Source organism: Uloborus diversus, chromosome 2 (genome assembly GCF_026930045.1).
Source record: "Uloborus diversus isolate 005 chromosome 2, Udiv.v.3.1, whole genome shotgun sequence".
Taxonomy (NCBI): Eukaryota; Metazoa; Arthropoda; class Arachnida; order Araneae; family Uloboridae; genus Uloborus; species Uloborus diversus.
In genome coordinates, this window is record NC_072732.1 from 61,997,457 (window position 1) to 62,018,332 (window position 20,876).

Consider the following 20,876-nt stretch of genomic DNA (forward strand, 5'->3'; position numbering starts at 1 on the left):
TTTCATTCCTCAAGAAAATTTAAAATAATAATTCGACCCTCCCATTCTTAGGCTTGTGCTGTTGAAGCAGTAAATTGTCTTCTCTCCTGTTGAGTTTGTGCATAATTTCAGTTCACTTGAGGAATTTTTTTCTTGGGAACTATTGAGGGATAAAAATGGCGACTGTGGAAGTTTTTTTTTTTTGTCGCTACTTTGTTGCCAGCATCATTTTTCCTCAAAATTTCAATTTTTTTTTTCAGGAAATATTGATAAAAACAAAGATTAGATCTCATGGTACAAAATTTGCTGTAAAAATTTGGAAACAAAATCTCTTTTAGGCAAAACTTGAAAATTCCCCCGACAATTCCAGGTTTTCCCGGAGTGTAAGAAGCCTGTGCTATTAAATAGAAACTGGCAACAAATAAAAATTTTAAATCATTGCATTTTATTTCCTTGTCGGCCAACAATGAACTGTTATCAATCGCGTGAATAAAGGCTTAGCCGTTATTAAAATCTGCTTTAAAAAAAGTTATAATTCAAATTCTATGAAACCAAACCTATGTGATTCCAAACACATTCTATCAGACAAAGAAAAAAAATTCACTTTATTTTATTATTAAGTTTTAAAATTTTTAACTATGTTTTCGCTCCAAAAATAGCAAAAATCTTTTAGAGGTTTTTAATTAATATCTTTGTTAATTAATGTCATCCAAAGATGCAACCTAGCTAAGAACAATCTCCATCATCTCTCCTTCCAAACAATTTTTTTTTTCAAAATCTGTCCATACGTTTAGGTGCCAGAGTGCCACACACAGACACACAGATACATCGAACTTATAACCCCCTTCCTTTGTGCGTCGGGGGTTAAAAAAAGAAAGTCTGCTCTCGGAATGTTCAATTGCAACCAAAATACGAGAACTGCAAGGCAGTTGCCCTGCCTTTCAAACCAGTCTATACTATTTGAAGAGTAAACGTGAAGCACTTTCAAGGACTTTCCAAGGCAAAAATCAAGGATGTGGCTTGAATGAAATAACACCAAACTAAATACAGTGAAGCACCGTTTATATGTTTTTGAAGGAACTGTAAGAAAATACATATAATAGGTATAAGTTAATGCACATTAGACTCTGTAGGGACCAATTTTTAAAACGTATAATTGATAAAATCGCATAAAATAGAAACATATAAACAGTGTTTTACTGTACAAGTCAGAAAGACACATTTATAAATTTACACTATTTTAACTGTAATGAAATTAAGTTCATACAGTAAAACCTGTCTACAACGATACTGTTGGGCCTTAGAAAAAGTATCGTAATAGACAGGTTATCGTTTATAGACAGTTTGATTATTCATGCTAACAATTTGCTGGGGCCAAAAAAAAAGTTATAGACAGGTTATCGTTATAGACAGTATTGTATACACAGGTTTCACTGTATTTGGTACTGTAAAAACCAGATTGTAAATTTAATACAGTGTAGTCTCGATATTACGAAGTCGGAGGGAGGGTAAAATTTTTGGGATAACAAGGTCATAATTATAATAAAATAATGTTCTAAAAATTAATCACAATAAAAAGTGGAAATACAGTGGCTCCCAAAAGTGTTCGTACACCTATGAGTTTCAATGAAAAAAGACCCTATCCATTCGTTAGAATTAATATTTCGGAATAGGTATCTAATTATAAGATCTATGATCAATTTTCAATGAAACTACATGGAAATTTTTCAAAAAATATTAAAAGTTAATTTTTTAAAAGTCAAAAACCAAAAAGTGCCGGAAATTTTATCTCACAAGTCTTTGTACACTTTAAAAAATGTATATATTATTGAATTATCAACTTTTTATTAAGTTATTATTTAGTAGAATATCATGCAGTATCAACAACACCTTTTAAACGCTGATTTCATTCTTTTTCTCTTTTTTTTTGTGTAATTTCTGAGTAAGTGTTCAACCACCCTTTGAGTCTTAACTGTTTCTAGCTCTGTTTTCGTTTCAAAGCCGTATTTTCGTAATCTAGCCTCCAGATATCTTTAAACGTGTTACATTAAGTTCAAATCTGGAGATTAAAGGAGTATTTTCTAAACTTTAGGGCAATTTTTGAGGCACTAGATGCAAATGTTGAAAACCGTGTTCTTCTTATCGTTATCTTGATAAAAAACAAATTTGTTACCAATAATCAAATTTTTGGCTAAGAGTTCAAAATTGGTTTTTAAAATATTTAAATGAACAGCATGATTCATTATTTCATGAAAAAATTAAACCGTCCTGATTAACTTGTTCAACTAAGTTCTTAAGGGTGCTCTTCACTGAGAGTCTAAAAGATTCGGATCTAACGTTAACCTACGGGGAAAGTTGAATGTTATTTTACAAAATTCCTTTGAAGTTTTCGGGTCAATTTTTTTTCTGAGTATTTTTCAAGCCTATGTCTGTGTATTTTAGTTTTTACTTTTTTGATACGTCCATTCTTCGATTTTTTAAAATTCGAGAAAAAATGAATTATTTCGAAAACGAGGTACTGTTCGACCTTTCGCTCTGTAAAAAAGCTGCAAATCGTGCTATCGAAATTTTAAGAACGCCCCAACACGCAAAATATTTCCAGCTCTCTTTTGAGACTAAGTTTGAAATGATGCGACCATTTCTAAAAAAATATCGGAGTTCCAACCATCTGAAATATTTTCGAAAAAGCTCAATTTCTCTACTAAGCCACGCCTCCCACCAGTCCGTCCTTTCTTGAGGGGAAAAACCGGATGAGGTGTATAAGATTTACAATCATTAGCGCAAACGACCGTTTCCATTTACTACTCCCCTCTTTTCCGGAGGCAATTTTCAATGAAGGAATGAATGAGTGCTTTTGAAAGTGAATCCACATGCTTGGAAACATCTTCACGATTTGATTTGTGTTTAGAAAGGATATAGTTTTTAAAGAGTGCTTCTGAGATAATTCTTGTGAATTCTTGTGCTAAATGACCTCCTGAATCCAAATATGACCACCTTTTCCCATTCAAACGTCCCGCTTTTTTGGAAATGTCGCCTGCAATTTTTTTCAGTTTTTACAGTTTCATAGCCATTATTTTTATTTGGAGGGGAAGGGATCGTTATATTATACATTAATACTTTTCTGAGGGGCTAGAGAGGTGCTAAGTTAGTACGCAAGAACATATGGAGGAAATTGGTTAACTCATGGGGGGTATTACCACTTATTATATTTTTAAAATCATCAAAACCCATCCTTTTTTCTAGGGGTTTGTTTTACAATTTTTTCCCTTATTTTTTGGCATGAAACCAGAGTATAGGACTCACACCTATAAACCCTATATCCGAAAAAAAAAAAAAAATTAAAGTTGTAAATTTAAAAAAAAAAAAAGGAAGTATCGCATTTTGTGTAAAGTTGCATCACAGACCTTCAGTGAAGAACCTTTCTGTGTTATTCAAATTAATTCACGGATATAATTAAGATTAAAATGATTTTAAGTATGCTTATAATATAGCATTAATGAATATTTCTATTTCTGGGGCTGCACTACCCCCATTACTTTTCACTACATCAAGAAGGCATAAACAATGGAGCTGGTGCATCCAAAGAAAGATAGATATGTATGTTTAATGCTACTTTATAAGCAAATTTAAGGATGCTTTTCACTGAGAGTCTGAAAGCCTACGGATCCAATGTTAATCTGCGGGGAAAGTTGGATGAAGGTTTTACAAATTCCTTTGAAGTTTTCATATAAATTTTTTTCCGAGTATTTTTTAAGCCTCTATCTGTGTCGTGTACTTTTTGCTTTTTTGAAATATCCATTCTTTGATTGTTTAAAATTCGAGAAAAAATGCATTTCGTTGAAAAAGGTGGTAGGTACTGTTTGACATTTTGCTCTATAAAAAATCTGGCAAAATATTTCCAGCACTCTTTTGAGACTTTGCTCGAAATAATGCGACCATTTCAAAAAAAAAAAAAAAAAACGGGTCCAAAACCATATTCCAGATACTTACTAGATATTTGGAATCTATTTTTGTCTATATAATACTATGTTACTACAAATGTAAACGCATAAAATGCTTTCCACAGCTCAACAAACATTTTTGAAAATAATTTCTCGAGCCAAACTCGTAAAAAATTCTTTACAAGGTATGTACACATTGATCATGTAATTCATAATACAGTGAAATCCAGTAACAATGAACTTCAAAATCGGGACTGAAAACTGATTTGGTTGAAACGGGTATTTCGTTATACTGATATACGTTGTAACAGGATTTCACTGAATTTTTCTTTTGAAAACTTTCTAAGGAGAAAAATGATACATACCTGCATTTCTTTAAAGTATGAATGAGTATTAAAAAATTGTTTTAAAGCAGGGGTGGGTTCCCAGGGTCGTGTAGCGTTTCTTATTTGGTCGAAACATTATTCCTACCACAGGGGGTGGATCGAATCTAACATAGCAATTTTGTAATGTAGGATCTAACGTAGCTTTCAATGTTGCCAGGTTAGGTCCACACCTAGCGATACTTTACTGACATGTAGGCTACGGGATCAAAGATCCTTTACTTAGACAAAAAAAGGGTCGCAACGTGCAAAAGATTGGGAACCACTGGTTTAAATTTACAGATAATTAGAGAACTGATGGGGGAAGGGGGAGAACACTGACCATTTTGTTTTTAACTGGATGAATACACGATGTTCTAAGAATCTTTCGGTAGTCGTGTTACACTGAAATTTTCATAAGCTCAGACAAATAATTTGTCTGACGTCTAAAACATTTCCCTGAAACCTAAGGTTTTTCAATTTTAGCCAGTCTTTATCAATATATATTTGTGTGTATGCGCTGTGCAGTCGCGCCTGTTCATAGTGGAAGGAACCGAATAACAATTTCGTTTATAGCCTCAATTTCGCTATAAAAAAGGTAAACAAGAAGGGAACTGAACCATAAATACAATATATACGGCTTGAATATTAGTACAAAAAAAAAAAAAAAAAAATTTCTAGTTGAATTTTAATTCAAAGTGTCAAAGGTCAAAGTTTTTTAATATCCTGGATAAAAAAACAAATACATAGCCACAAGTTTTCAATCAAGCAATGCATTTTCTACACTTATAATTAACATCTTTTACATGTGCTTTTAAGACGTTGTTTTTGACTTTTATCTATTTCTTGCACAAAGCTCATGCTTTTTAAAGTGCATATTTTATTTACAATTTACACATTTAAAAATTGAAGATATTTTGGAGCACCCGATTTAAAATGGTGTTAAAGCTTCATTGAAACATTATCATTACTTAATATTATTCATAAATGGGGGGAAACATTCAAAAAATAAATTAATACCAAACAGAAAAGAAAGAAACATTTAGCATCCAGCCCACAGCTTTCATTTGAATTTTGACGTCTTGAATTTAAGTTATGTTTTTCACAATCACGAATTGTGGTAGAACCCTAATCGTTGGGTTTCTTATTTCTACAAATGGTTCCTATCCGAATTATATTTGTAAAAGTCATGATTTGAATACAAGACGTCTACATTCGAATGAATTCCAGGGGCTGGATGCTGGACGTTGTTGATTGAATGCTGTTTTTGTCTGAAAAGTATTGTAGAAAATCGAGAGGGTCGGGAATAAGTAAAGTCGATAGCGGGGAACATGAACTTCACCGCCCAGGAGGAGGGACATGCTCGCGAAGACACGTGGAACAGACGAATTTGCATTAAAAGCATAGAAAAATAAAGTCGAAAGAACATCAACTACGGACAAGTGAAAACAATAACCAACTGTGGTCGCTCAAAAAAAGAATATATTTGGTCTTGGTTAGAGATGTACCGAGTATCACTTTGGCTGAGTAGACGAGTACCGAGTACTCGGCCGAGTACCGAGTTACCGAGTAACTCGGCCTTTCACTACTCGGCCGAGTTTCCCAGTACCAATTAGGTTGAAAGAAGGACCACCGACACACACCGATGAATTTTGAACTTATTGAAATAGTAGTATAGACCTCCTTGTCCATATAATAGTTTTTAAACTAAATTCCTGCTGAAATTTAACTACAAAATTTTGCAAAAATAATATTTTTTAAATTAAAAATGAATAAATAAAAGGTATGACTTATCAAGTTGGAATTCACTGCAGGCACGTTTTTCTGTGTTACAAGGATCGTCTTTTCAGTGCATAACATGTGAACTAAAGTATGTAAAGGCATACGACAAAAAATTCGACTTTTGCCGGATGCCTTTAAATCAACGAGCTCACATTTTGTGCATTGAAAAAGAAATTCCTCGTAACGCCAAAACACGTGTCTGCAGTGATCCTGCACTGTGCTTCTAACGTTGGTTTATTTCCTTTTATTTTCAAAGCTAAGGTATTTTTATATATCTTATAACTAATTTTAGTTTGTAGCAAAAATTCCATATTTGCACAATTTTTAACAAAAAAGTTTTATTAACTTTCGAGACATTCGAACCAAGATTTATTCCATTGAAGTATTTCATGCTTCATTATTCTCGAAATTTAAATTTGAATTGTAAATGGTTGCAGAAAATTATATATGCTTGAGCTTTTTTGTAAATTTTAATATATTAAATTTTTTGCAACTACTCGGTATTGGCCGAGTACCGAGTACTCGGCATATTGGCCGAGTACCGAGTAGTTACCGAGTACTCGGTACGTCTCTAGTCTTGGTCAAGCAATAATAAGGTATTCGAGGGCGAATGATTGGTATTAGTCTCACGCAACTTTGCGCACATCTCTCAACTTTTGTTGATTTTAAATTTTAACATTTATTAACATAGAAATTACACTATTTTAATGTACAAACGTGCAAATTAAATTACACTTGTTTCGGGGTTACTAAGAACATCTTTATCAATAGAGATAGATACATGTGTTTCTGTCTTTTACATCATTCAAAAAGTTTTTATTGGGCCTGACAGATTTCTCTTCCACGTTCTAGAGTTATTTGAGTTACACTAATTTTGCTAACAGTTTAAAATTTCCCCGTGAAGTCGAGAAGAGATCAAAAAAAAAAAAAAAAAAAAAAAAAAAAAAAAAAATTAGAGCAATAAATGTTAGTACACTCAACAATTTATAAATTCTGCTTCATGAATACTTTTATACAAAAAAAAAAAAAAAATAAATTGAAATATTTTTTAAATTTAAAGGATAGTATACTAATGGGTGTGATTTGCAAATGTCGGATTATATTTTCAATTCTGATATTTTTTTCTGAATATAAATTACGTATGTAAGACATTGTTCACGTTCTTACGAGCAAACAATTGACGTAAGTAGGGAATATTCCACGTAATTGTTACGATTGTTTGATTGATTGCAATAATTTGCATCAATGAAAGCTTGATTGAGTGCAGCTATCAAGTTTAGGACTTCGTTTGCACGAAGCTGTCAACATTGTGTGGTAATAAAGAGGTTTCATTTAATTTCGAAATGCGAGCATGAATGAATTTTCTGAAAATTGTGCTTTTAGCCGTTGCTTTTCTCACCATAGTATCCGCAGAAAGGAAAGCATTTCTGATTATTGTTATTGTTACTATTTTGAATCGCAGAAAGCAATGCATAACTAATGTAACCAAAAATTGAAAACCATTAGAAAAAAAAAAGACCTGAGAAGAAAAAAAAATCAAAAAAAGTTTTAAAAAGTTATTCTATTCCTCCTAACATTTTGCATTTGAATAAGTCGAAGTACATTGTTCCAAGTGTACTGCAAGTAAACTGCAGCTTGTATTTTTAATTTAAGTACATTATTGCATGTAATTCTCTGTTGCTCGTGTAATTCCACCCACGAAATGTATTTTCAAATGTTCTCAAACATCATATAACTGCGTGCTTCGAAAATACACTTCAATAAAAGACTTACCAACTACTTATTATTATAGCCTGTTGCACTTTTCGTCTGATGCGTAAAATATTATTATTATTAATATTATTATTATTATTTTTTTTTGAAAAAGAATTTCAAATTTACGAAGTATATTAATCATTTAGTCTTGTGTATGCTGCTCTAGTTACCATGCTGATTATCTATGTTTGTGCGGGATGATTTGTTTACTGATAGTAAACAAATGCAGCCCAGCCCTGCGCATGATGAATCACCGGAAAAATATAAATAAATATCTAAAACATTAATTATTAATTAACAAAAATGTCAGTTCAGTGTTGCATATCCTCCATCGAATTGCAGAAGTATTCCTCTTTCGACCATATATATATACAGTAAAACCTCTCCTAACGGACACCCCTCTTATGCGGACAATTTTTAATTTCCCGATACCAAGGCAAATAACGTTATTAAACCCCTGTCCTGCGGACACCCCTCTATTGTGGAAACAAAAATTTGTGTCCCGGTAGTGTCCGCATTAGAGGAGTTTTACTGTATATATATATATATATATATATATATATACATATATACATACTAATAATAGCGGGATCCCCCCCCCTCTTTGAAATGTAACCATATCCTAATATGAAATTGTTTTCTGATTACGACATTTCTGCCGTCCTCCCAATAATTAAAAATAAAATCAGCATCGTTCCACCTCTTGACTGTAAATATCCGAAAATATCCGATAACCGATATGTATATATATATATATATATATATATATATATAATCATATCCTAACGCAAAAAATTGCATTCTTTAATTAAACTTCAGACAAGAAACGAATTAGCTTTATGAACGAAATAAAATTCGGACGTGGTAATTGAAAACATCGTTTAAAAAAAAAATAAGACAATCGTTTTTCCTGTTCAATTTATGATAAATTTTCATTTCATTTATCAATTTTTCATGAATATAAAATCTGGGAACGCATATCCAAAAAAAAAAAAAAAAAAAAACTTCGTTTCAAAAATTACCGCAGACCCTTTGGTACTGACTTTTATTTTCTGTTCTGTTCAACCTTCGCGTCGGTACTGTTCAAGTGGGGTTTTGGCCGCCAGCTAATGTCCTTGATTGCTCTTCACGACAGGGGTCATTTAGGGGTTCCTTTCCCTCCAGAACAATGACAGCTGTGACAGGTCACTGCCTTACATCGATTACCGTCCACTCCATTGGCCGTTGAAGTGTCAATCATTTGATTCAGGTTCATTCCCGTTGTTCAAGGAAGAAAGTCATTTACACCCTAACTTCAATGTTTTCCCTCACTGAAGAGCAGCCTTAAGATTAAGTGCCTCATTTTTTCATTCATAATAAAAAAAGAAAAAAAAAAAATTACAGACTATTTTGTGATATTTTCATAGGTTTGCAATTGAAGAAAACATCCAATTTTGCTTTGTTTTTGGAAACTTAGGCATTTTCGGATCGTATCTACTTTTATATTGTTAATGACCAAAAATGGCGACGACGTTCCACATGTAGCTGAAAAGACTTTCCGATAAAAAAAAAACGATTTTAATAGATCGACCCTCCTATTTTCAGGTTGTGCTTCCGAAGGAGTAAATTGTCTTCTTCCCTGTTAAGTCAACCAAGGAATTTTTTCCTTGGGAACTATTGAGAGTCAAAAATGGCGGCTGTAGAAGTTTTTTTTTTTTTGGGTCGCCACATTTTTTATTGCCAGCGTCATTTTTCCTCAATATTTTTCAAGAAACATCAATAAAAATGAAGATTAGATCTCATAGAACAAAATTCTCTGGGGGAAAATTTTTTTAAGGCACATTTGGAAAATTCCTGGACTTTTCCCCGACATTTCTGACTGTCATTTTCCCCGACAATTCCAGGTTCTCCCGGAGCGTACGAGCCCTGGATGCGAAAAAAATCTTGGATTTCATATTCAAATTCAGTTTTGCGTTATTATGGTTTTAATATCGAAGTGTACGAACGCTTTTGGGAGCCACTGTATATAATGAAAGTTGAAAAAAAGTCTTAATATAATAACAAAAATTTTAATTTTTAAAAAGAGCCAAAAATAATTGAGAAATAAGAATAAAAAAGAATGCTCTAGTGAAGTGGCAAAATATAGTGATTTATTACGACTAAAGGTACAAAATATTTGGATTACCAAGTTGAAGAACGGTTTGAAACTAGTTTCAAGTGCCTTGGAACAAAAGAAGTTGAACAAAGGATTGCACCATTCATTCCCCTATGTCTCTAAAGGGGTTTTCTGTTCAGCTCCCCCTTTTACAGACGTAGAAAATAGAGTCAAAAGGTTCAACGAAATGGCATGAGAAGGGAACGAAAACTTTTAGGTAGGTTTTTTTGGGCTTCTCAGGACTACATTTTCGAACACCCCCAGGCTCTAGAATAAAAGTGCCAGTAGATAAGCTTCTCCAAATCATTCTTACTCTTGCGCGAAATAATGAACGGTGTGAGAAATTTCTGGAAACATTCCTCTAGCTAATTCGAGACAATAAACTGCGGGTTTTCCGGAAAAATTATAGTCAATTTCGAAAAACATTTAACGCATTTATGACTAAAATCTTTTCAACATAAGAATGAAAAATAACATTAGATAAATGCGCAAAATCAAGGGGATAAATAATTTTTTGTCATACCAAGGTTTTTAAGATATTGAAGCCCAATGGTTTAGCGGTAGCGCTTTACATTTCCATGCTGTAAACCTGGATTGTAAGTTGACTCAAGCCTATCTTCTCTTCAGTGGGTGGATAAAATGAGTACCAAGCGTACTTGGGAACTAAAAACTCTTCTTAGTTTGGTTTATCACCTAACTGGAATATTTGCCTTAGGAGCTAAGAGCATTAAGTTTTATGTGTGTGAAATTAAGTGTTAAAAACTTAGCATAGCAGAAATAGAATTTCTTGACAAGCTATCTATAAGTTTATAGCAGTCCAGGCAGTATACTTTGCAACTTATTTAACACAAAACTATTTTAAATTGAACAAATATTTTGATTCCTCAAGTTTTAAGTTTGCACTGTTTGTTAAAAGACTTGAAAAAATACTAATTTTTGTCAATCAAAAGAACGACACTTTACTAATTATTTTCATCACAAAATCTACTTACTTTACCAATTCAAGGCTTAGTTTCCCTCTTTCTATCATGTCCACCAATCGTCCTGGAGTAGCAACTAATAAATGACAGCCACGATCTAAATCTTTCATCTGTTGCACAGGATCAGCACCTCCATAAACAACACATGGTCTTACACGAGATCGATAAGAGAACTTGCATGCCTCTTCATAAATTTGACATGCCAATTCTCTAGTTGGAGACAATACGAGAGCCATGGGATACTGTTTCATACGTCCAGGATAACGTGACTGAGGTTGGGCCTGTTGCAGAAACAGCTAGCATGTAACAATAAAAGATAATTTACATAAAATAGGGAAACTAAAGATAAGCATGCAGAAAACATAATGTAAGCATACCTGCCAACATCTACTGGGGGAAAAAAATCCAGTAGATCATTAAAAAATACAGTAGATGTTTAAGACTGATTTTTCGTTTTTAGTTAGGAAATAAAAGATTTTTTTATTTTCCTTCTTAGTATAACCAAATGCTCCTTACATCTTATACACAATCAAGAGAAATGATCAAAATCCAGGAATCTCCCGGAAAAACCAGTCGACTTGGCAGGTATGATGTTAAGTTTTATTTTACAGGAATTTTTTAAAAATAAATTTCACACAGGATTTTCTTTTCTACTTTTTTGACAAAGAATTTCAACATTGGCCAAGGAAATTTCCAATGTACATTCAGAAGTCGATGAATGACCAGCAGACATTTTAAATTTAGTAGCCAATTTTTATTATGTCACAGCTTTTCTTATGCATTAGTGTAATAAAAAGGAATTTCAAGGTTTTGCAGCTGGTGCAAAGGCGAGGGATTATTTTCAAATTTAAATGTTACATTAGAAAATCTTTTTGGAAATTAATTCTATAGATTAATTTCATTCACATGAAAATAGAATTATTATTAATCATTTAAAAAGTCATACTATAATTATTTTTATTTAAATGGTAAACATGAACATTAAATAATAAGACCAACACCATTTGTCTCCCTAAAAGAATTCAAAACATAACTTTTGATTTATGAGGTAATTAATAATTATATACATTAAATTTTCATAAAAGATTGTCAGTTCAATGGTGGCTCCCAAAAATTTAAAGCTAGAAAGAAATTTAGTTATGAAACTAAAAATAAGAAGTTACTTACCTTTCTTGAGAAACAAAGATTAAAAATTGTGTGGATTTATACAAGTAGCTGCTAACCCAAGGTATAAACTTAAGGCTACCATTTACTTTAAGAAGTCGCTCAATGCTCAAAGGAAAACACCCAGGGTTTTGAAATTGTCATATAAAGTAAAAAAAAATAAGGTGCTGAAAAAAAAAAGCTAGAAAGTTGAAATGCTCAAAAGTTATTTTGTCTCTCCATTAAATACATAGGCCATTAAAATTGCTCCACCAGAAAGAAACAAAAATACAATATTTATCAAACAAATATATTATGTGGAAATAACAAGTGATTAGTTTTAATAAATTTTGAAACAAAATCCCTGAGGTATTCGTACACAGAACAACCATCTCTGGCATCAATAGCAACTTACATATCGCAGAGCATCGAGTTAAAGAGTTTCAATGTTATAAATAGGCACAGCTGCCTATGCAGCTTCAAGAGATGCTTTGTTTATAAACAGTAGTGGGTGAGGTTTGGACTGGTCAATCGCTAGACAGCCAGATTATCATTATTTTTTAAATGGTGAAAGATCTAGAGAACATGCTGGCCATAGCAGTAATTGTAATCTTTTGATCCGCTAAAATACCAACAACATGTAATCATGCCTATCTTGCTAAAGCAGCCTTTTGCAGAGCTAGAACAATGAACAGAGCTTAACACTACCGTAATGAAGGAAACACTGCTAAATGTGCTATGAATTAACCGGAACAAGAGATGAACCAGATGTGCATTCAATGGCACCTCCAACACTTCATGTGATGGGCCAGCATGACAATGTCAAAGATAAATTGAGAAGCGATAGCTTTGTGCAAGGTGCTATCACTGTGCTCCGAAAAGGCAATAGTCTTTTCGGAGGCCAAGATCATTTGCAGACCTACAACAGTAGGTGAATTAGATTTTCTGGAATGCTTTTACATTCATAACAACTTAAATAATCTTTGCAATGAGTCTTTTGCTGTTCCGCATTTTTCTCCAATCTTATTCAATCTTGCATGTTAGAATACGTCATATTTTGCCTCAGCACTCGCTGATATCTGATTGGTCAATGTTTTTCCGGTTACGCATTTAAACTCTGCCAGGACCTTGATTCATCCATTTGTTCATTTCGCACTGAGGAAGGAGGCTATTGCCTCCGAAACATGTCGGCGTTTTTAAAAACTTTTTATCCTTTTTGTGCTTTTAAATGTTGTTCCATTTTTATCTAATTTTATCCAATGTCAAAGATACGCTGCCAATGCGAGTTTATCAGGATACCATCGAACACAAAGTCAACTAACAAAGGCGAGATTCGCATGACAACTCGCCATCACACCATTCCCAGATCCAGGATTGCCTTTGACACCAGTGAAAGTGACCTTTTCTAACACATAGCATCAAAGGTAGCTGAAGTCATGATAGCCAAGCTGACAGTCTCTTACTACAAATGTTGTCGAACTGCTTGTGCTAACACTTATTAACTTGTAAACGACCTCATTTCAGGTATCATGAGATGACTGTATGATCCCAATAAGGCAATGGAAGCAAGATTTTCGGCAGAATGAACTTCTAAGATACCATTTTGAAACAATTTTATTTCTGTAGATAGTCAGGGGATCCGGAGCAATGCAAGCATAAATACAGCAATAGGTTAAATCAATCTCAGTAAGCTCTAATTCAAGCTCCATCAAAGACCAAAACAAGTTGGTAATCATATCTCCTGAAGTTTTGCATCCAACAATAATATTTAACGGCGATTCATATACAAAAATCTACAATACGATTTCTTCATTCAAACGCATTCTATATGTTGACTGTCTTACAAGCTAATACAAAATTTTAATCCAATTCAAAAAGTTAATCATTAACACCTCACAGCTTCTTTCAGTAGTACTTAATAGTTTCACATGTGGAGCACGCTGTCTTCATAGTACAGCAATTTTTATGGCCTGTACTGCATATATACATTTATGTATAGGCAAATTCTACAGTAATGGGAACTGTTTTATCATGCCAAAAATACTGTTAAGGAAACTCTTTGCTTCGTTCACTTACATTGTTCACAGTTTCACAAGATTACAGATGCTTTTTTAAGGCCAAATTATTAAATTTTAACTGTGTAAATGTTAACTGCATTTTATTTTCTTTACTGTCCCTTTTTCCTCAGACACTTGTTCAAATACAGGCAAATGATAAAATTAAAAGAACATTAAGAACATATTGGTACAATTTATTGAATTTTCTAGACAGCTTTTCAAGCATCAATTTTTTCTTAATGTGATATTTGACTGACGAAATGATCTCGATTTTCAGTCCTTCAAAGATTTTAATTTTCATTAGCATTCCTGTATGGCATTCAACACATGCAATTTGGTGTGTATTCGTGTATAAAGAGAACCTCAAAAACCTGGATTATTTACAAAATGTTAAGTTTTAAAACTCAATCATCCACAATTCTATGCCAGAATAAGTTCAGCCTTGAAATAATGTGTTTACTATATCAGCAATCAGATTTACAAATGCTATTTTTCATTTTCATTTTTGGCAGCAATTAAAAAGTTTGTCCTACAAACCCACTCACCTGCCTAAATGACAGAGCAATTACAATAAAATCATTAAAATAACGTTTGCGCATGAGTTTGTTAAAATTCACTTTTGTTTCGCAAGATGTAAAAGTTACGAATACTGGAGAATTGCCTATACATACATACATGTTACGACCAAAGCTTGAAGCTTGACCAGTTCTCATTTTGGCCAAAGCTCAAAGTTAGATTTTTGAAGCGATATTTCAGGAGACAATGTAATCTGAGATCTTATAACATTAGGTCTATGGAACAAAAAAAACTAAGGATAACCCTTAAAGTACTCAATTTACCTATGTATTTACACACAATACTCAAGCATTTGCAATGACATAATTTTTCATTTTGAAGTGGGTTTAGTACAATAGATCTCAGGGCATAGTGCTTGGGCGATGTTGAGTAGGATGGGCCGAAAAAACTAATTTTTCTTATTTCGAAGTTGTAATAGCGCGGAAAAGTTGCAAATTATAAAGACAAACAAAGGAAAAAAAGAATTATGGAAATCAATTGACATCTTCTGTTTGTGCACAGGGCCTAAAGTTTGACAAAATATGAAATAAAAAATCATTTTTGAGACTTAAAAAAAAAAGATGTTTCCTTAATCTAATAGTTTGTAACATCTTGATACAGATCCCCCAGCCAGGCGAGGGACCTTGTCTGGATTGCTGTCCGACGTCTGCGCACAAGAGTTTCTAAGACTTTGTGCTACCAGAAAATATTGACTGAACCCGACAGTTTTTTCTTCTATCTCATTTTCAGTTTGACAGAAAAAATACTTAATCTATTATTTTAAATACTGATTATTCATCAAATACCGAAAACCCATAAAAATATAACTATTTCATTATTTTGGAAAATTTTGGGGCCCATGCGCGACCAAAAGATATTAGCTGATCGAAACCAAATTTAAACACTATGTTTTGAGGCTCTGTTTAAAGAAGTTACAAACTATTACATTGACAAAAAATCTAATTAAAAATTTAAAAAGAAAATCTCAAAAATGTTTTTTCATATTTTATCATACTTTAGGCCCCATGCATCAATGGAATGTCATTCGATTTTCATAATTCTTTTTCCCTTTGTTTGTCTTTATAATTTGCAACTTTTCCCAGCCCTCCTCTTTCATTTCATTCATTCGTTGTAATTCTCTTCACACTATCACATTGCAACTAGAGCATAAACGTGCGCTGAATAATTTCTATTATGAGTTAATATGAGAAGAGAATAACGCAAGATAGTAATTTTACTTAAAGATGTCCCTATCTAAACTCTTTTCCAAAACAACCGTACTGAAATTCAAAAAAAAAAAAAAAAAAAAACACAGAAGTACTCACTTTTCAACACTTCATTTTTAAGTTTTTAAAGCAATATGTTCTTGCTCTTTTTTCCCTACTTAAGGCTGATCTTCCCAAGTTACTTCCTGAATTAGCCAGTCGAAGCTGGAGATCAAGAAAAGATCGAACATTGGCTGGTAAGTTAATGATAACGTTGGTCAAAACGCAAACTAGCTGATTTCAGGCTTTAGCCATAACACATATACAGGGTGTTCCGTTTTAACCTGCAAGACCTCTATTTTCGCAACCGTTAGCTTTTGATGAATTGAAAAAATGTTCAAAATCAGATGCAGAGTTACGATATTGAAAATTTGAAGTAAAAAAAAAAGAGTAAAATACAAAATTTAACTTTTTATACAGGCCCCAGGTCTCCTAACTTACATTTAGGGAAATAATCTCCTTTTAAAAACAATTCGAACACTAAAAGTTTGAAATTAGCGTGACTAATAGTCACCAAAATATGAAACGCAGCGTTTAGTGACACCACTTTACACTAGTCATCAATAACACCTTTTGAGGGAAAATATAGCAGTTAACAAGTGGTTCAAATTATATGTGTGCACAGTTTGGTTTTTCAAATTGTTTGAGGTTTTGCAGTGTGTTTTTGCATGTCACGGCATAACATTTGCATGAATTTTTGAACAGGAATGAAGAATATTATATAAATACCTTGTTTTTTTTTACTTTGACAACTTGTCACACTTTCGAAAGGGTGATAAGTTCCAATCTTATCTTCTGTGTCGTAACTTAAAACTTTGAACAGGAATATCTCCTTGAGTTTTGGTCGCACAATTGTCAAGTTTTTTGTGTTAGTTATAGGTTTCAAAGGAGATTATTTCTCTAAATATAAGTTAGGAGACTTAGGGCCTGAATAGAAAGTTAAATTTTGTATTTTTTGACTCATTTTTATTTTTGCTTCAAACTTTCAATATCTTAACTCTGCATCTGAATTTGAACATTTTGCATCTAGGACTAACGTATGCAAAAATCAGGTCTTGCAGGTTAAAATTGAACCCACACATACAGTAAAACTCGTCTTTAAGGGACATCCCAACTCCCCGGCAAATCATTCAAGTGTTAAGATTTTATTTGAAACATTTTTCAATTATGCATAGTTACTGCTTACTTTCTTAATTGTTATAATTCCTGTCACACTCACTTATTAATAATATTTGTCCAAGAATCAATGTCCAAGGGCATAGGGGTATTGCCTCCTGCCCCCATGTTAATAGACTTTATAACTAATGTTACTACACTGTTATATTATTAAATTTTAAACTATTATTTCAATATTGTACTTTAATAAACATTACCTTTGGTTTTAAACTTAAGAAAAGTATATTTAAGTTTTGTTTTGTATCATTAATATATAAGTATGTACATAATACAGGTAGATTAGGTTCTATAGTTTTCACAGGCTGATACTCACAGTCCCAGCATGTTAATCAAATCCCACTAAAAACAATCTGTAAAAAACTAGCGAAGTCTCGATGGAGTTGTTTGTTTATCTTTAAAAAGTAATGAAATCTAGACAAAGTCATGACAAGTCGAAGGTTCCTTACTGCAATTTCTTTACTGTTACAGTTAATGTTGTGTGACTTGGCCATTAAACATTCTTTATATGTTAGTGGGTACAAGAAGATTTTGTTTACACGTTTTCCCAAGTGGCAATTTTCCATTGCCAACATGTAGCGGTTCTGGCGACAGATTGGTGCAATCATGTCATGGAGCACCTGGTTTTGTACCCTTGTGTACCCTTTAATGGCCAAGTCACACAACATTAACTATAACAATAAAGAAATCGCAGTAAGGAACCTTCGACTTGTCATGATTTTGTCTAGATTTCATTACTTTTTAGAGATAAACAAACAGCTCCATCGAAACTTGGCTAGTTTCTTACAGAATGTTTTTAGTGGGATTTCTCTTCTTTTTGTAGAAACATTTAATTTGTGTAATATTTGAGTAGACTAAAGTTAGGCTAAATTAAATTAGAAGATGTGTCCCACTACGCTGGACTTTTGCAATGACAGTCGATTTTTATATGTACCAATAATAGAAGGGGGCATTATCATATCTCTAATACAGCTGAGGGTTCTTCATTAGATATTCAGACTTTCGATTTTTGACATAATGAAGCAGCCAACCAAGTTGAATATTTTTTGTAAAGGCGGTATGTCGATCTCTAATAGTTTGGTTGGGCTCGTGTTTTCTAATCAGGGTCACTCCAGATCTTCGAGTATCCTAGTTTTTCTAGTTTTCCCTTTATGTGGCCATTAAACCCTAACTTTGTACCAAATTTCACCTCTCTGAGTTTATGGGAAGTACTAGTTCTATTTTGATGATCATGAGTGAGTGAGTGTCATAAATGCAAAACTTTGCTTTCGCTTAACTTCGGAACTAAATGACCTACTGACTTGAAATTTCGGATTTTAAGTTTGTGATTATAGCTTACTGGATGACAAAAATTTCTGCGTTCTAGTCTCATCAGAAGGTTCTCAAATAGAGGCCTGAAAACGCGGCGAAATGGTTCCAGTAAAGGATGGTACGGCAGTGTTCGTTCCGCGCTCGACTTGGCGGGGGCACTGCTGTGCCCCCCGATTTTTGAAACCTTTTAAACTATTTCATAGTATGATTTTACATGGCTACAAAAGGAGAAATATTAAATTCAAAAAACCATTCTACTAGAATTACTAACACACTTTGGACACAACAAAGCTGTAACAGATTGGTTGGCAACATACAGAATGATCAATAAACAATCATTTAGAAAGAAAGTACCTTATTTGAAATTGCCACAAACAGTTAAATGTTACAAAATTGCTTTATGATCAATTTTAAAATAAGCAACATTTATGAAAGTAAAAATTATATTTACCACAGGAGGATTTTTAGGTGGGCCATCTTCAAATATCTGATTTAAAATGGGCATTAAAAATGCTGCTGTTTTACCAGATCCTGAAAATTAAAGAACTTTAATGTTTCAGTAACACATAATAGCATGGCTGCATGTGATAGCAGTTAACCAATCAAGAGAAAAAGCACATTATCTGTCACTTCAGCTAATTTTGTTGCTATCGAAGCTTGTATATAATGAAATACAGTGAAACCTCCTTAAGGACTCTTGAATAGTGGACAGTTTTGTGAGTCTCAGTCCTTCAATCTAGATCACTCCATATAGTTCACTCTGAATAGTGTTCCTGTTAAGCAAAGCCGTAAAAACAGCTGAAGGCAAAAACCTCACACAAATGATAAATTTAAACTGATTCATATACCTATATGATTCTCCTTTGCTCCAAGCTATGAATATTAAGTCTTTAATTAAGTTAGTCTGTTAAGCATAGCCATAAAAAGAGCTGAAGGCAAAAACCTCAAATGACAAATGATAAATTTAAACTGATTCATATCCCCATATGATTCTCCTTTGCTCCAAGCTATAAATATTAAGCCTTTAAATGCACGCAATCATTAATTTTTAAAATTCAAAATATATTTTTAAATTTTGCCGAGATTTCACTCTAAGGAAATGTATGATGAAATATATTTCCATCACTTGTTTGCTTAATTCAAGTTGTGGTTTTTGAGTCTTAGATGTCCAAAAACGATTGGCATCTAATACTGCATTGATTTAGCCACGAGGTTCAAGAGTGCCACCATTTGAAGTTGCAGATTTGGCTAATAACAACGCTGATTGATGGGGGCTTTAATAACTAAAGTCAAATTTTAAAAGATAATTGGAAAAAAAAGTTAAGGTAGAAGTGTTAAAATAGCTCACAACTACTAAATAATTAGCACATTCTTTAAGTCAAAAAAGAATTGAATTCTAAAGCACTGAATGCAATTTTTGGTAAAGCACGAGTTTGAGTTGGAAATTCCAAATTTTTTAAATTTTGGACTTTTCAACATTGACAAATTCATGCACTAAATTTGAACTAGAGGTGGGCAATGTCGTTCTTTTTAATGATCCGTTCATCAGAGGATTGTTCATTCTATTGATCCGTTCATTTAACTCTTTCATTTGAACGACTTCGTTCATTTAAAAAAGTTGAAGGTGATCTTTTTGCACGATATTTTCATGTACATTCGAAATGTTTCATTAGATCAGTAATATTCTTTGAAAAAAACTACTATAATTGTTTAAAAGTAGGAAAATATCCAATGAAAAATGAATCAATTTTTTTTTTGGGGGGGGGGGCGGGGGTGTCAGATGTAGAATGTTCAGATAAACACAATTAAGCTGCTTCCTTCGTCAGTGGGTGGGAGTAAGAGGTGGGCAATGTTGTTCTTTTTAATGATCCGTTCATCAGAGGACCATTCATTCTTTTGATCAGTTCATTTAACTCTTTCAATTAAAAAGTTACAAGTGCTCTCTGCACGACATACACGCTTACATTCTAAATGTTTAATTAGATCAGCAATATTCTTTAAAGGAAAAACAACTAAAATCACACATTTAAAAGTAGGAGAATATGCCTATGAAAAATGAATCAAAAGAACTTTATTCAGGTTTAGATGTACATTCCTGTTCGTGAAAATTGCAACACCATGAAGGAAGCATCCTAGTTGAATGAAATTTAATACACAGTTGAGTGGTAATGGTACAAATAAATGATTACATTTTCAAACCAAACAAACAATAAAAAGAGATAGAAATTAGTATTTTGTGGCCAGCATGGGCCGCAATATGAGCTGCTACATGACTTTGCATGGAGAGAAACAAAGCTTGAATATCTGCCTGCGGAAGAAAATTCCATATTGTTTGAATGCGCAACCAAAGTTGTCTGTCAAAGCAACAGGACAAGGATCACGAGCGAGACGCCCCCCAACGAAATCCCACATATTCAATTGGTGACATATCCGGGGAAT

At 33.1% G+C, this 20,876-nt stretch overlaps 1 protein-coding gene across 2 annotated transcripts in view; it reads right to left on the bottom strand.

The window, feature by feature from the left end:
- Positions 1–20,876, bottom strand: part of LOC129235189 (ATP-dependent RNA helicase DDX3Y-like) — a 73,402-nt gene that overhangs the window by 16,871 nt on the left and 35,655 nt on the right. The window contains exons 9-10 of one of the 2 annotated variants that reach the window (XM_054868884.1): positions 18,889–18,968; positions 10,946–11,214 (exon numbers count right to left, since the gene is read on the bottom strand). In XM_054868884.1, coding sequence (XP_054724859.1) covers positions 10,946–11,214; positions 18,889–18,968 — 349 coding nt within the window. Of the gene's footprint in view, positions 1–10,945; positions 11,230–18,888; positions 18,969–20,876 lie in introns of both variants that reach the window. The other variant, XM_054868883.1, reaches the window with a different exon arrangement.